At 51.9% G+C, this 16,979-nt stretch overlaps 1 protein-coding gene across 1 annotated transcript; it reads right to left on the reverse strand.

The window, feature by feature from the left end:
* Positions 1-4,618: 4,618 nt before the first annotated feature.
* PPP1R18 (protein phosphatase 1 regulatory subunit 18) lies at positions 4,619-16,699 on the reverse strand (the record flags this gene model as incomplete). The annotated part of the gene is made up of 2 exons (XM_080710359.1): positions 4,619-4,921; positions 15,104-16,699. 2 exons carry the CDS (start codon positions 16,697-16,699, stop codon positions 4,619-4,621), a joined length of 1,899 nt encoding a protein of 632 aa, XP_080566485.1.
* Between the last annotated feature and the right edge of the window lie 280 nt (positions 16,700-16,979).

Here is a 16,979-nt window from a genome sequence, read left to right on the forward strand (position 1 = left end):
GGGGGGGGGCTGGACGTGGTGGTGCACGCTTGTAATCCCAGCATTTGGGAGGCTGAGACAGGAGGATTGCGGTTCAGGGGCAGCCTCAGCTACTTAGTGAGGCCCTCTGCAACTCAGTGAGACCTTGTTTCAAAATAAAGAATAAAAAATAGAGATGGGGCATACATAGCTCAGAGGTAGAATGCTCCTGGTTTCCAACCCTAGTACTTCCCCCCCCCAAAAAAAATTTTTTTTTTTTTGTTACCGGGTGTTGAACCCAGGATCATTCTACCTCAGAGCTAGAGCCCAAGCCCCCCTTTGTTTGTGGACTGGGGATTAAATGTAGTTTAGGAGCATTCTACTCCTCAGCTACTGCCAGAGCCCTGTTTTGTTTTTATTCTGAAACAAAGTCTCTTTCACTAAATTTCAGAGGTGCTCACTAAGTTGCTGAGACTATGAACCTGCAGTGCTTTCTCAGCCTCCCAAGTACTGATATTGCAGGCATGTGGCCCACCAGCCCTTTTAAAATTTTTATTATTTATTTATTTATTTATTATTTATTTATGTTTGCTACTGAGGATTGAACCCAGGGGCATTCTACCTCTGAGCTACATCCCCAGACCTATTTTATTTTTGTTTTGAAACAGGATGTCTTGAGGTTGTTGGGAATCTCACTACTTCCTAAGGCTGTCCTCTAACCTGTAATCCTCTTGTCTCAACCTCCCAAGTACTGGGATTACAAACATAAGCCACCATGCCCAGCCCAGTCTGTTTGTTTGTTTTTATTTACTTTTTTGTGGTACTAAGGATGGAACCCAGGGGCATTCTACCTCTAAACTACACCTCCAGCCCTATTTTTTATTCTTTCTTTTGAAACATAGTCTTACTGATTTGCAAAGGGCCTCACTAAGTAGCTAGGCTATCTGCAAACCGTGATCCTCCTGTCCGAGCCTCCCATATGCTGGGGTTACAAGCGTGCACCACCATGCCTGGCTGAGTTTATTTTTTTAATTTTTATTTATTTATTTATTTATTTTTGCAGGTCTGGGGATGGAACCCAGAGGCATTTGACCTCCGAGCCACACCCCCTGCCCTATTTTTTATTATTTTGAAACCGGGTCTCACTAAGTTGCGGAGGGCCTCACTAAGTAACTGAGGCTGTCCACAAACCACGATCCTCCGGTCTCAGCCTCCGAAATGCTGGGATTACAAGCGTGCCCCACCATGCCCGGTCCAGCCTGGGCAATTTAACAAGACGGTCTCAAAATAAAACACAAAAAGGGCAGGGTAGGTATAGCTCAGTGATAGAATGCTGCTGTATTCAATCTAGTCACACACACACACACACACACACACACACACACACACACACACACACACACACTGCAGGGGAGTCGGAGAGAGCTCCATTTTATTACAGAAAGTTAAAAAGAAACCAGTCAATGGAAAAGAAGGGGCCGGGGAGGCGGGCCGCCTCCTGAGGCGCCTCACGCCACAGCGATTGGATTCAAGTGTGAATGACTCGGAGCAGAATTAAATGCCTTTAGTGGGGGCAGAGTTAAGATTCCTAGGCTCCCCTCTGGGGGAAAGCCGAGGCGCGGTAATACTGAGCAGTGGAGGCGACCCCCGCCCGGGTTCCCAGGAGGGGCGTGGCGATGGGCGTGGCCTGCGGTCCGGTGGGCGTGGCCTGCGGCCCGGCCTGGCAGCTGGGGCTGGGAGCCCTTGGGGTTTGTAAACTAGGCTGTTGTAAACAATGGGACAAGGCCGAGGAGGGGACGTGCCTGTGAACGGAGTGGGGTTGCGCCTCCCAGGGAGAGGGGGCGCTTAAATCCTGGGGGGCCCCAGGGGTATTGGGGAGTCAAGGAAAGCTGTCGTGGAGATGGGGCGCTCCCTTTCCACCTCCCAGCGAGATCTGTGCTCTTCCAGGGACCTGGGGTCACCCAGGCTGCTCCAGCCCGCTCGGCCTCCCCCACGCCAGGGACCAGGGTGAGGGTGGGAACGGGGCAATTGGCACTGCCCCCCAAACGAGATGGGGCACGCGACTTGGAAGATGCTGGCTGCCCTTCTCTGCCAGTCTCATTTCCAGGGGCTGAGGGCGCTCCATCCTTGGGCGCCATGACCTTCAGCTCGGGGAAGGAGAGAGGTGGGATGTGGGTTCCTCCATCGAAAGACGGTCACCGCCGGCAGGACTCATCTGCAGGAGAGGAGGAATAGTACGGACAGAGAATGAGAGGGACGGCCTCGCCTCCCGTCCTTTCGGCCATTCCCAAATTGAGGAGGCTGGCATACAAGAAGTCCCACAGATCGCCTGCCCATGTCCCGGTAACTTATCACCACGAACAGTAGTCATCACCAAACTCAGATTCTGTGCTGAGCATTCTTTATTTTGGTACTAGGATTTGAGCCCAGGGGCTTGCTATCTCAGAGCTGTACTCCCAGCCCTTTTTTCTTTATTTTTCTTTTTTCTTTTTCGGTACTGGGGATGGAACCCAGTGGCATTCTACCTCTGAGCCACACCCTCCCACCCCTATTTTTATTCTTTATTATTTTTTGTGTGTGTGGTACTGGGGGTGGAACCCAGAGGCTTTCTACCTCCGGGCTATACTCCCAGACCTATTTTATATTTTATTTTGAAACAGGGTCTCACTGAGTTGCAGAGGGCCGCACTGAGTAGCTGAGGCTGTCCCTGAACCGCGATCCTGTCTTAGCCTCCCCAATGCTGGGATTACAAGCGCGCCCACCACGCCCGGCTTTTATTTTTATGTGCATGTGCTACGGGGGATTCAGCCCAGAGCTGTTCTACCACTGAGCTGCACCTGCACACTATTTTATTTTTTATTTTGAAACAGAGTCTTGCTAAGTTATCATGCTCTGGCCTCAAACCTGCAAACCTCCTGTCTCAACTCCTGAGTCCAGGAATTACAGACATGTACCACTGCACCTTGCTTGATTTTTATTTTGAAGCTGGCTGGGTCTTGCTAAGTTGTTGAGGGCCTTGCTATTTGGCTGAGGTTGGCCTTGAACTTGCAATCCTCCTGCCTCAGCCTCCCAAATGCTGGGATTACCGGTGCGCACCACCACACCTGACTCCATGCTAGGCATTCTTATACCTTGACTAATATCACAGTTACCCCAGAGGAGGTTAAATAATTAATATTGGCTGTAGTTCTAGGTGCTTTACAAAAATTAATCCCTCAATACCTGCAGAAGGTAGTTGTTATTATTATTATTATTATTATTATTATTATTATTTTGGTGGTACTGGGGTTCCTGGAAGCCCTTCTACCTCCGGGCTACACTCCCAGACCTATTTTTACATTTTTATGTGGAAACAGGGTCTCCTAAGCCAGCGCGCGGGGCTGGCTTCGAACCTGCGCGATCCTCCTGTCTCTGCCTCCCAAGTGCGGGGATTACAAGCGTGCGCCACCACACCCTGCTAGAAGGTAGTTATTATTGTTGTTATTATCATTGTTTTGTTTCTGGGTGGTACTGGGGATTGAACCCAGGAACATTCTACCTTCGAGCTATACCCTCAGCCCTAGTTTTTTTTCTTCATTTTGAAACAGGGTCTTGCTAAGTTGCGGAGGGCCTCACTAAGTAGCTGAGGCTGGCTGCGAACCCATGACCCTTCTGTCTCAGCCTCCCAAGTACTGGGATTACAAGCGTGCACCACAAAGCCTGGCCCGCTATTATCGTTATTATTTTTGTCGTGCTGCTGAGGGTCTAATCAAGGGCTTTCTGCATGCTGGGCAAGTGCTCTACCAGTGAGCTACGTTTCCAGCCCCAGAAAGAAATAATAACATTATATTAATAGGATAAATAATAATATTTTTTGCAGTACTGGAAATGTAACCCAGGGGCATTCTACCTCCAAGTTACACCCTCAGCCCTACTTTTTAATTCTCTCTCTCTCTCTTTTTTTTTTTTTTGGGTGGTACTGGGGTTCCTGGAAGTCCTTCTACCTCCGGACTACACTCCCAGACTTACTATATATATATATATTTTTTTTTTTTTTTTTGGGTGGTACTGGGGTTCCTGGAAGTCCTTCTACCTCCGGACTACACTCCCAGACTTACTATATATATATATATATATTTTTTTTTTTTTTTTGGTGGTACTGGGGTTCCTGGAAGTCCTTCTACCTCCGGACTACACTCCCAGACTTACTATATATATATATATATATATTTTTTTTTTTTTTTTGGTGGTACTGGGGGTGGAACCCAGAGGCTTTCTACCTCCAGGCTATACTCCCAGACCTATTTTATATTTTATTTGGAAGCAGGATCTCACTAAGTTGCTGAGAACCTCACTAAGTAGCTGAGGCTGGCTTCGAACCTGTGTTTTATTCTTTATTTTGAAACAGGGTCTCACTGAGTTTCAAAGGACCTCACTAAGTAGCTGAGGCGATCCTCCAGTCTCAGCCTCCCAAGTACTGGGATTACAAGCGTGCGCCACCACGCCCGGCTCCGGAGGTGGTAGTTATTATTAACCTCATTTCATAAATGATAAACTGGGGCCGGAGGTCAGATCATTTTTAGAGGTCACGCCACACATCAGACACAAGCTGGAAGTCAAACTCGAGCCACCTTGCCAACCTCTGGGTTTCTAGCAAGTGCAGAACACCCAGAAAGCGCCCTCATTCTGGAATAGACTCAATGCGCGCCTCGCTCCCCGGGGCCTCAGTTTCCCCATCTGTAAGGGCTGGCGCAGGGCTCCGCCGCCAGGGGGCGCCCCGGGCACGCCGCTTACCCACGAGCAGGGCCTTGGAGCGCAGCCCGCCCGGGGGCTCGGGCTCGTCCTCGTCGTCGTCGGGCTGGGCCGCCGCGGGGCTGGGGGCGCCGGGGTCTTCGGGCTCCGGGCCCAGCTCCTCCAGGACCGAGCTCTCGGAGGGGTACTGGTACGTGGTCTCCAGGGCCGTCTCGCTGAAGGAGATCTTGAGCTGAGCGAGGAAGAGGAGGCGGCCAGCTCGCACCGCGGGGAGGGGGCCCTTCTCCCTCCCTCCCTCCCTCCCCTAATTTCTTTTTCTTTCTTCCTTCCTTTCCTCTTTCTTTCTTTTTCTCTTTACCTCTTTCGACTGAACCCAGGGGAATTCTGCCTCTGAGCTACACCCCCAGAAGTTTTTATTTTACTTATTATTATATATATATATTTTTTGGTGGTACTGGGGATAGAACCCTTCTACCTCAGGGCTACACTCCCAGACCTATTTGATACTTTTTATTTGAAAACAGGGTCTCTCTCTCTCTTTTTATTTTGGTGGTACTGGGGTTCTTGGAAACCCTTCTACCTCCGAGCTACACTCCCAGACCCATTTTATATTTTTATTTGGAAAGAGGGTCTCTGAAGCCAGGGAGGCTGGCTTCGAACCAGCGTGATCCTCCTGTCTCCGCCTCCCAAGCATGGGGATTACAAGCGTGCGCCACCACGCTTGTAAAAAAAATTTTTTTAGTTCGGTGTGGCGGTGCACACTTGTAATCCCCGCGCTTGGGAGGCTGAGGCAGGAGGATCGCACAGGTTCGAAGCCAGCCTCAGCTACTTAGTGAGGCTCTCAGCAACTTAATGAGACCCTGTTTACAGATAAAATAGAAAATAGGTCTGGGGGTATAGACCGGAGGTAGAAAAGCCCCTGAGTTCCATCCCCAGTACCACAAAAAAAAAAGAGAGAGAGAGAGAGAAAACATGAAAAAAAATTTTAAATAATTTTTATTGGTGCATTGTAGTCATACATCTTTTTGTGTTTTTTAAATAAATATCCTCATACATCTTAATGGGATTTATTTTTATTTATTTATTTATTTATTTTTTACAGTACTAGGGTTGGAACCCAGGGGCATTCTACCTCCAAGCTACACCCCCAGTCTTATTTTTTATTCTTTATTTTTTTTATTTTTTTATTTATATATTTTTGGTGGTACTGGTGATGGAACCCAGGGGTTTTCTACCTCTGGGCTATACTCTCAGACCTATTTTATTTTTTTACTTGGAAACAGGGTCTCGCTAAATTGCTGAGAGCCTCTAAGTAAGCCTCCCACTAAGTAGCTGAGGCTGGCTTCGAACCTGTGCGATCCTGCTGTCTCAGCCTCCCAAGAGGGGATTACAAGCGTGCATCACCACGCCTGGCTATTTTGAAGCAGGGTCTCATTGAGTTGCAAAGGGCCTCACTAAGTAGCTGAGGCCACCTGAGAACCGTAATCCTCCTGTCTCGGCCTCCCAAATGCTGGGATTACAAGTGTGCACCACCACGCCCCACTTTTATTTTTTATTTTGAAACAGGTTCTTGCAGCAGGGCATGGTGGTGCCTGCGTGTAGTGTAATCCCTACATTTGGGAGGCCGAGACAGGAGAATTGCAGGTTCAAGGGCAGTCTCAGCAAGTAGTGAGACTCTCAACAATCTAGTGAGACCTTGTTTCAAAATAAAATAAAAAAGGGCTGGGAGCTGGGCTTGGTGGTGCATGCTTGTAATTCCATTACTTGGGAGCTTGAGACGGGAGGATAACAGATTCACAGCCAGCCTCAGCTACTTAGTGAAGACCTCAAAACTTAGTGAGACCCTGTTTCAAAATAAAGAATAAAAAATAGAGCCGGGCATGGTGGCATATGCTAGGAATCCCAGTACTTGGGAGGCTGAGACAGGAAGATTGCACAGGTTCAAAGCCAGCCTCAGCTACTTAGTGAGGCTCTCAGCAACTTAATGAGACCCTGTTTCCAAATAAAGTATAAAAAATAAGTCTGGGAGTGTAGCCTGGAAATAGAAAAGCCCCTGGGTGCCACCCCTAGTACAACACACACACACACACACACACACACACACACACACACACACACACACACAGAGGATAGGGCTGGGTGATGTAGCTTGGAGGTAGAATGCCCCTAAGGTTCAATCCCCAGTTCCAAAAGGGGGGGGGGGAGTAAAGAAAATAAAAAAATAGGGCTGAGCCAGGCACACACTTGTAATCCCAGCATTTGGGAAGCCGAGACAGGAGGATTAAGGTTCACAGATAGTCTCAGCTACTTAGTGAGGCCCTTTGTAACTCAGTGAGACCCTGTTTCAAAAAATAAAGCATAAAAAATAGGGCTTGAAGCCAGGAGTGGCGGCACACTTTTTTTTTTTTTTGGTGGTACTGTGGTTCCTGGAAACCATTCTACCTCCGGGCTACACTCCCAGACCTATTTTATACCTTTTATTTGGAAACAGGGTCTCTTAAACCAGCACGCTGGCTTTGAACCTGCTCGATCCTCCTGTCTCCACCTGCCAAGCGCGGGGATTACAAGCGTGCGCCACCACGCCCGGCCCTGGCAACACATTTCTTTTTTTTTTTTTTGTGGTACTGGGGTTCCTGGAAGCCCTTCTACCTCCGGGCTACGCTCCCAGACCTATTTTATATTTTTGAAACAGGGTCTCTTACGCCAGCGCGGCTGGCTTCGAACCTGCGCGGCTGGCTTCGAACCTGCGCGATCCTCCTGTCTCCGCCTCCCAAGCGCGGGGATTACAAGCGTGCGCCACCATGCCTGGCAACACATTTTTAATTCTAGTACTTGGGAGGCTGAGACAGGAGGATCGCAGGTTCACAGCCAGTCTCAGCTACTTAGTGAGCAAGCCTCTGCAATTTAGTGAGTCCTTGTTTCAAAATAAAGAAGAAAAAATAGGGCTGGGGGTATAGCTCAAAGATAGAATGTCCCTGGGTTCAATTCCCAGTACCAAACAAAAAAATAAATAAAAAATAGGACTAGGGGTATATTTTAGGATAAAATTCTCCTGGGTTCAATCCCCAGTACAAAAAAAAAAAAAAAAAAAAAGGGCGAGGGATGTAACTCAGTGGTAAAGCACCTGCCACGCATGCAGGAGGCCCTGGGTTCCATCCCTTAGCACCACAAAGAAAAAGAAAAAGACTTGCTGAGCAAGGTGGCACACACCTGTAATCCCAGTGTTTGGGAGGCTGAGTCAGTACTATACAGGCTTGAGGCCAGCCTCAACAACTTAGCCAACCAGATCCTGTTTCTATATTAAAAAGTAAAATAGGGCTGGGGGTGTAACTCACGAGGTAGAACGCCACCCCTCCCCCAGTTCAGCCCCTAGTATTAACAATAGCCAGAGAGGGGCTGGAAATCCTTTTTGTCTGAGGAGCAGGGAGCCCCAGCTGTTCTCCCTGCCTTTTTCCTGTCCCCTCTGTCTTCTTAAGAAGCTCAGGGGGTGACTTGGGGATTAACGCAGGGGCCACGGGGATTAGGGAGACAAACGGGGCTTTCCAAGTGAGCTGCTCTGGCCTTCCCTGGCGCCTGTTTGGGGAGCCCTGCGGCTGGCGCCCTGCATCGCTCTCCCATGGGCTGGGGTGTGAGGATGGGCCTGGGGAACCGGTTGCTAATGGCTGGATGGGATGTGACACCTGAGGCCCTATGGAAAACTGGGATTCAGGGGCTGTGAGTTGACTCCTTGGCTCCAAACCCTGCAGTGGCTCCCGTTGCAATTGGGGGAAAAGCTAGAGCCGGCCATGCCCAGTACTTGGGAGGCTGAGACAGGACGATCGCAGGTTTAAATCATCTGCAGCGATTTAGTGAGACCCCGTTTCAAAATAAAAAATAAAATAGGCCTGCAGGTGTGTAGCTCAGAGATAGAATGTCCCTGAGTTAAATCCCTAGCATCACACACACACACACACACACACACACACACACACACGTCTGCACATGTTCAAACACACACACACACACACACACACACACACGTCTGCACATGTTCAAACACACACACACACACACACACACACACACACACACACACACACACGTCTGCACATGTTCAAAAACGCAAATGCATTTTTTGCAGTACTGGGGATTGACCACAGGGACATTCTACCTGGGAGCTCTACTCCCAGTTCTCACTAAGAGATACGAAGTTGCAGAGGGCCTGGAGGTAGCTGAGGCTGGCCACAAGCCTGAGATGCTCCTGTCTCAGCCTGCCAAGTGCTGAGATTACAAACATGTGCCACCATGCCCGGCTTGCAAAGACACTTTTTCCCCCAAGTCTTTTTTCTTTTCTTTTTTTCCTTTTTCTGTAGTACTGGGGATTAAACCCAGAGGAGTTTTACCCCTGAGTTACACCGCCAGCCCTATTTATTATGTATTTATTTATTTTTGCGGGTCTGGGGATGGAACCCAGGGGCATTCTACCTCTAAGCTACACCCCCAGCCCTATTTTTTATTCTTTATTTTGAAACAGGGTCTTCTCATTGAATTGCAAAGGGCCTCACTAAGTAGCTGAGGCTGTCCACAAACCCCCATTCTCTTGTCTCAGCCTCCCTAATGCTGGGATTACAAGCCTGCACCTGGCTTTTTTTTTTTTTTTTTTTTTTGTGTGATACTGGAAATTGAACCTTGGGGCATTCTATCTTTAGTTACACTCTTAGCCCTATTTATTTGTTTATATATTTATTTTTGTGGTGCTGGGAATTTTTTTTTTTTTTTTTTTTTGCGGGTTTGGGGATGGAACCCAGGGGCATTTGACCTACACCCTCTGCCCTTTTTTTTTTTTTTTTTTTTTTTTTTTGGTGGTACTGGGGGTAGAACCCAGGGGCTTTCTACCTCCAGGTCACACTCCCAGACCTATTTTCTATTTTATTTGGAAACAGGGTCTAAGTTGCTGAGAGCCTCACTAAGTAGCTGAGGCTGGCTTCGAACCTGTGCGAACCTCCTGTCTCAGCCTCCCAAGCGCGGAAATTACAAGTGTGTGCCACCATGCCTGGCTCCCTGCCCTATTTTTTTATTCTTTATTTTTTTGAAACAGGGTCTCACTAAGTTGCAGAGGGCCTCACTAAGTAGCTGAGGCTGTCCGCAAACCGCGATCCTCCGGTCTCAGCCTCCTGAATGCTGGGATTACAAGCGTGAGCCACCACGCCCGGCTTACATTTTATTTTATTTAATTTATTTATTTATTTATTTATTTATTTATTTATTTATTTATTTATTTTGGTACGGGGGTTCCTGGAAGCCCTTCTACCTCTGGGCTACACTCCCAGACCTTTTTTTTTTTTAATATTTTTTATTTGGAAACAGGGTCTCTTAAGCCAGTGAGGCTGGCTCAGAACCAGCGCGATCCTCAGATCCTCCTGTCTCCGCCTCCCAAGAGCGGGGATTACAAGCGTGCGCCACCACGCCCGGCTTACATTTTATTTTGAAACGTCTCACCAAGCTGCTGAGAGCCTCACTAAGTAGCTGCGGCTGGCTTCAAAACCTGCATGCTGCTCCTGTCTCAGCCTCTCAAGTGCTGGGATTACAAGTGTGCACCACCACTATTATTTTTATTTTTTATTTTTTTATTTTTTTGGTGGTGGTACTGGGGTTCCTGGAAACCCTTCTACTTCCGGGGTACACTCCCAGACCTATTTTTAAAAATATCTTTATTTGGAAACAGGGTCTCTTAACCCAGAGAGGCTAGCTTCGAACCTACACGATCCTCCTGTCTCTGCCTCCCAAGCGTAGGGATTACAAGTGTGCGCCACCACGCCCGGCCTATTTATTTTTTTGAAACAGGGTCTCACTAGGTCAAATTGCTGTGGCTGGCTATGAACCTGCGACCCTCCTGTCTCAGCCTCCCAAGTACTGGGATTCCAGGTGTGCGCCACCATCCCTGGCTCAGCTTGCTTTCTGATGTTACCAATAGTTACCACCCAAATGTCTGGGAGCCCATTTCTGTTTCTCTTATATCCTGTTCCCTCACATTCCCAAGGGGGTAACAAGCCCTATAGCTTATTACTTCCTCTGCAGAAGGATTCTTTTTACTTGTTCAGCCTATGTCTGAGCCCCCCCTTCCTCGCTCCATCTTCTGACTGGGTTTCTGAGGAATGCGCAGCCTGCATGGGGGTGGGGGGCAAAGACGGGAGGTGACTCACCCGATCTTCTCATCAGCTATATAAGGTCACAAGGGGGGGAGAGAGAGAGACCGAGACAGACACAGGCAGGCAGGTCCCAGCCAGAGCGGCCTGAGCTCAGTGATGGGCTGGGACTCCTCTCCCGATGGCAGGGCTGGGAGCAGCCTGCAGACAGAAGTTATTTAGGGAAGGTGGGGGGCAGGGAGCGCGGTGGGCTGGGTCAGAGCAGCCCCAGGATGAGGCACAGAGAGGGGAGGTGGAGGCCTCCTTCCCACCCCACCCCACCCCACCCCACCCCAGCGCTTCCTTATTCGCTCACCACATCCTGAACACAGTTCTGGCAGGCCCAGGGCCCGGCCTTGCCCTCAGCCCCACTGGCCTTCCGGCCCCACGCCAGGCTTCCTGTTTGGACCTCGGCCTGGTCACCGTCGTGGGTCCTACTGTGCACTGGGCTCCTGGCTCCTCTCAAATGGCCCTGGGCTTCGAGCTCCTGACTATCCGCGTCTGTGTCGCCTTCCCAAAGGCACAAGCTGCGTCCCGTCCCGAGGGTGAGCCAACCTCAGTAGGAAGTGACTTTTCTGAATACCTCACCCTGGGAGAATGTCCTCTGCCTCTGCCCAGGCCTGGAGGGAGAGGGCTGGGAGCTCTCAGAGGGCTCCCGGGCTCCCAAGTAGCAGGCTCAGGGCCCAGAGTTTAAGCTTCCATGATCAACTGGGGTGGAGCAAATGACAGCTACCAGCTTCACCCAAAACTTAGCCCCTGTGGTTTCTCACCCAAAACTTAGCCCCTGTGGTTTCTCACCCAAAACTTAGCCCCTGTGGTTTCTCACCCAAAACTTAGCCCCTGTGGTTTCTCACTGACACAGAAGACGCAAAAACAAATTGGAGAGCCGGGTTTGGCGGTTGCCTGCCGATAATCCCTGGTACTTGGGAGACTGGGACCGGAGGCTCATAGCTTGGAGGCCGCCTCAGCAATTTAGCAAGACTTTCAGCAAGCTAGCAGAGACTGTTTCTAAATAAAAATTTAAAAGGACCAGGGGTGCCGGGCGTGGTGGCGCACGCTTGTAATCCCTGCGCTTGGGAGGCTGAGACAGGAGGATCGCACGGGTTCGAAGCCAGCCTCAGCTACTTAGTGAGGCTCTCAGCAACTTAGTGAGACCCTGTTTCCAAATAAAATATGAAATGGTCTGGGAAGTGTAGCTCGGAGGTAGAAAGCCTCTGGGTTCCACCCCTAGTACCACAAAAAGAAAGAAAAAAAAAAAGGGTCAGGGGTATAGCTCAGAGGTAGAATGCCTCTGGCTTCAATGGCTAATACCAAAGAAAGGGAGGGAGAGAGGAAGGGAGGGAGGGAGGGAGGGAGAGAGAGAGAGAGAGAGGGAGAATGAATATGAGCAGGCTGGGTGTGGTGGTGGCCATCTGAAATCCTAGTACTCGGGAGGCTGAGATAGGAAGATTGTAGATTTGAGGCCAACCTCAGCAATTTAGTGAGATCTTTAACCATTTAGAGACCCTGTTTCAAAATTTAAAAAAAAAAAAGGGCTGGGAGGTGTAGGTCAGGGGTAGAATGTCTCTGGGTTCAATCACCAGTACAAAGAGAAAAAAAAAGAAAGAAAACAGAAAAAGAAATCAACATGGGCCGCGGATGAGACGGGGCTTCCCAGGCTCCTGGGCCGGTGATGGGTGGAGGGACTGTGGCTGGAGACGCCCCAGTGACTGCTCTTTCCCCAGGGATTTTCAAGCCGAGAGCTGGCTGGTGTGTGCGGGAAGGATTTGGCCTGGGCCGGGGGCAGAAGTCAGCCGGCTGCACCCACGTCCCTGCCGCCCTGTCCAGTCTCACCTCTGCCCCTCTCTGCGCGTCACCCCACCCAGTCCCCAGTTCCCAGGCTGCGCCCGGCCAGTCCCGCTCTGGGCTGGGTGCCTTCCAAACATACTTCTCTCTTTCTCTACCCCAAGGGGAGGGAGAGGCCAGGGTGGCAGGAAGAGAGGGAAACACGGAGGGCTGAGCCAGTCCTGGGGAGGGAGGGGAAGCCCAGGGAGGAAGAGCGGGGCAGTGGGGGCTGCGGGCATTTGGGAAGAGGAGAAGGCTTTTCTTGTCCCATGAGAGAAGGGAGTACTGTCCGAAGCAGTGGCCCAGCTGGGGGTGCGCAACCCCGGGGTCACCCACTTCAAATGGCTTCTGTGTGCCTCTCCCATGGGGCAGACTGGGGGCCTCAAAAGCCTTCTCTCTGCTCTTCGGCCAGTTTTTTCCAACATCCCTCCCCCTCTATCCCGGAAGTCCTCCCCACCTCCCGGCACAGGAAGTCACACCCAGGGGCATCCTACCTCTGAGCTACACCCCAGCTTTTTTTTTTTTTGGTGGTACTGGGGTTCCTGGAAGCCCTTCTACCTCCAGGCTACACTCCCAGACCTATTTTTTACTTTTTATTTGGAAACAGGGTCTCTTAAGCCAGCGTGGCTGACTTCGAACAGGCGCCATCCTCCTGTCTCCGCCTCCCAAGTGCGGGGATTACAAGTGTGTGCCACCACGCTGGGCTACACCCCAGCTTTATTTTATTTATTTATTTATTTATTTATTTATTTATTTAGCAGTACTGGGGATAGAACCCAGGGGCATTCTACCTCCGAGCTACACCCCCAGCCCTATTTTTTATTCTTTATTTTGAAACCAGGTCTCACTGAGTTGCAGAGGGCCTCACTAAGTAGCCGAGGCTGTCCACGAACCATGATCCTCCTGTTTCAGCCTCTCAAATGCTGGGATTACAAGTGTGTGCCACCATGCCCTGCTTTTTATTTTTTAATTTGAAACAGGGTTTCATTAAGTTGTGGAGGGCTTCATTAAGTAACCCTGCCTGAAGCTGGCCATGAACCTTCTATCCTTCTGTCTCAGCCTCTCAAGTACTGGGATTACAAGTGTGTGCCACCACACCTGGCTTTAATTTTTATTTTAAATTAGGGTCTCACTAAATTGCTGAGGTTGGCCTCAAATCTGTGATCCTCTAGTCTCAGCCTCCCAAGTATTGGGATTACAGACCTGTACCACTTTTCTTTGTTCTGTACTTGGGATGCAACTCAGAGGCTTTCTACCTTTGAGCTATGCTCCCCACCCTATTTAATTGTATTTTTTATCTTGAAACAAAGTCTCACCAACTCACTCAGAGCTTCATTCTGTGGCTGGGGCTAAACTCGAAACTTCCTGTCTCAGCCTCTCAAGTACTGGGATTACAGGTGCACATCACCATGTCCAGCCATGTTATTTTTTGTTTTGAAACAGCATTTCACGAATTCATTCCATATTGGCCTCAAACCTGCAGTCTTCTTAGCCTACCCCCGTGGTGCATGCCTGTGATCCCCTTACTTGGGAGGCTGAGACAAGAAGAAAGCAGGTTTGAGGCCAGCCTCAGCAGTTTAGCAAGCCCTTTAGCAATTTAGTGGGAACCCTGGTTTGTTGTTGTTGTTTGTTTGTTTTTGTGGTACTGGGGATGGAATCCAGGGCATTCTACCTCCGAGCTACACCTCCAGCCCTATTTTTTATTATCTTTTGAAACCAGGTCTCACTGAGTTGCAGAGGGCCTCACTAAGTAGCTGAGGCTGTCTGCAAACCACAATCCTCCTGTCTCAGCCTCCCGAATGCTGGGATTACAAACATGCGCCACCAAAATAAAGAAATTAAAAGGGGTGGGCATGTAGGTCAGGGGTAGAATACCCCTGGGTTTAATCCCAATACAAACAAGAACAAAACCCTGCAAAAACCCTCCGGTCTCAGCCTCCTCAGCACTGGGATTACAGACCTCCTTAGACTTTCCCCTGATCACGGTTCCTCCCATTTCTCCTTAGAACCCAGACCCCCCTCCACACACGCTTCTCAAAGTTACACTCGCATCCCAGTGACCCTCAGGACTTCAAAGCTGTCCTCTCCCTCTCCCACCAGATGGGCCGGGGTGGGTCACAGACTCAGAGGAAGGGGGGGGGGGGACCAGAGCCTGAAAGAAAGAAAGACCAGCGAGGGTACACCCTAAGAACGACACACCCCGAGCAGCCGGGATGGCGGGGCAGGATCCCGGCGCTCTGAATGAATGGCCGAGGAGGCTACCAGGAGGAAGGGTGTGTGTCGGCGGGAGGAAGGGAGGCGGCGGGAATTAAGCCTCAGGAATAAAGGAAGACCCGAGCACAGGCTATAAAAAAGCAGGAAAGACCGGAGAGGCCGGAGAGCGCGCAGGTGGGCTTCTAAGAAGTCTGGCTGGCTCGCTCCCCTACCTGTTTGTGGCGTCTCTCCGGGGACCCCTTGGCAAGGCAGCTGCGGCTGAGGCGGAGGTAGCCCCCCAGAACCAAGATCTCCTCGGCAGTCGGGTACCGCTTCTTCCCAGCGCCCGGGCCTGCGGCATCACCTGTGGCAGGGGTGGCCGGCGGGGTGGCCGGGCTGGCCGGGGGCAGGGACCGCCGGGGGTTGACGGTGAAGGTGTGTCCGCTGCGGCGGGGGGCCCCCAGGCCTGGCCCTGCCTTCACCCCATAGAACAGGCGGCTCATGAGGGGATCCCCGGGGGGCTGGGGGGCGGCCGGGGCTGGGGGTGGGGGAGGCTGCGGGGCTGGCGGCTGGTGCGGAGGTTCCTGGACTTCCTCTTCCTGCAGCCCCGGGCCTCCTCCGGTCCCAGCCTCCTCCTGCGGGCGGGGGGAGGGTGCAGAAGAGTGCTTCTGCAGGGCTCTCAGAGGCCTGCTCTGAGCCTCCGCCTCCTCCTTCTCAGCCTCCCCTTCCCCAGCCTCCACACCAGGAGGCCCCAGACGCTGCTCAGCTGTCTGGGGAGGTTCTGCTCTCTGAACCGGAGTCTCTGTGTCCCTGGGTGTCCATTCTCGAGCCTTCCCAGAGTTCAGGGTCCATTTCCATCCTTCAGTCGGCCTCGGGCCTCTCTCACCGTCCTCCACAGGGCTGGGCCTCTGTTCCACTGCCTCCGATCCGCTGGAGTTGTAGTTTTGAGCCGCCCTCGGCAGGCTCTCTGACAGCGCTGTAATGTCTTCTGGGGCCGTCTCTGGGCTGGGGGTCTCTTCTCTTCTCCCCCATTCCTCCAAATAGTGTTTCCTCTCTTCTCCCGAACTCGGCCTCCACTCCGATGCCTCCGGTGGCGCTAAACTCGGTTCCTGAGACTCTCTGGAGTCGTGCCTCCACGTATGGGCCTCCGTCGAGGCCAACTTCTGGTTGCCAGACTCCCCTGGGCTCAGTCTACTTTCTGCCACCTCTTTCCTCCTGGGACTTGGTTCTCTAGGCTCTGCTGATCTCAGACTCCGCTCTGGAGCTTCCCCGGGGCTCAGCCTCCATTTCCGTCCCTCTGACAGCCTCGTGCTCTGGTCTCCCCCCTCTCCTGGGCTTTGCCTCCAGTCTCGAGTCTCCCAAGGCTTGGGGCTGGCCTCCTGGGCTCCGCCTATCCCCAGCCTCCTCTCCCTGGCCTCCCTTGGACTCAACCTTTCTTCTTTTGACTCTCTGCCCTTGGGGCTGTGATCTCTTGACTCGCCAGGGCTGGGTCTCCGCTCTCGGGCCTCCAGAGAACCAGCCTTTCTCTCTTCGTGGCGCTGCTGTCGCTCCTGCCGGATGAATCGGTTCTGGTGCACTGGGCCGATGGCCTCCAGCAGCACAGCCGGCTCGTCTGGGTCTGGAGGCCCGGCCTCTGCAGTCCCGGGCACAGGAGCAGGCTCCCCGGGGCCCAGGCCGAGCTTGGCCCGGCGGCGCTCCAGGAGCCCCCGCTTCCAGGCTGGCATCTGGGACAGCCGCTCCCTCTCGGCCTTCTCCCGGCCTCGGACCGCAGCCTCCTCCTGCCGGCGCCGGGCTAGCAGCTGTAGCTTCCAGTCTGGGATGGTGGCCATGGTCGCCTGAAGGTGAGGGTTAGGGGCACTGGAGGGAGGGCAGAGAACCGGAAGGAGAGCTTCAGAGAGGCCCAGGGGGGCCGGGGTGGGGGCAGCGGAGGGGAGAGGGGCACGGGGGCGGAGGGGCCGGGTCAGGAGGGAGGGCGGCGGCGAGTCAGGCGGGGTGATGGAGAGGAAAGTCCGGGCTGGGGAAGAGGCAGGCGCCGGGCCGGGCGGCTGGGTTAGAGAGTTGCGGGCACTTTCGGGATGTCAGCGGAGAGGGACGGGCGGGAAGCGCGGG

The sequence above is a fragment of the Muscardinus avellanarius genome (genome assembly GCF_963383645.1).
Source record: "Muscardinus avellanarius genome assembly, chromosome: 14".
In the NCBI taxonomy this organism is placed as follows: domain Eukaryota; kingdom Metazoa; phylum Chordata; class Mammalia; order Rodentia; family Gliridae; genus Muscardinus; species Muscardinus avellanarius.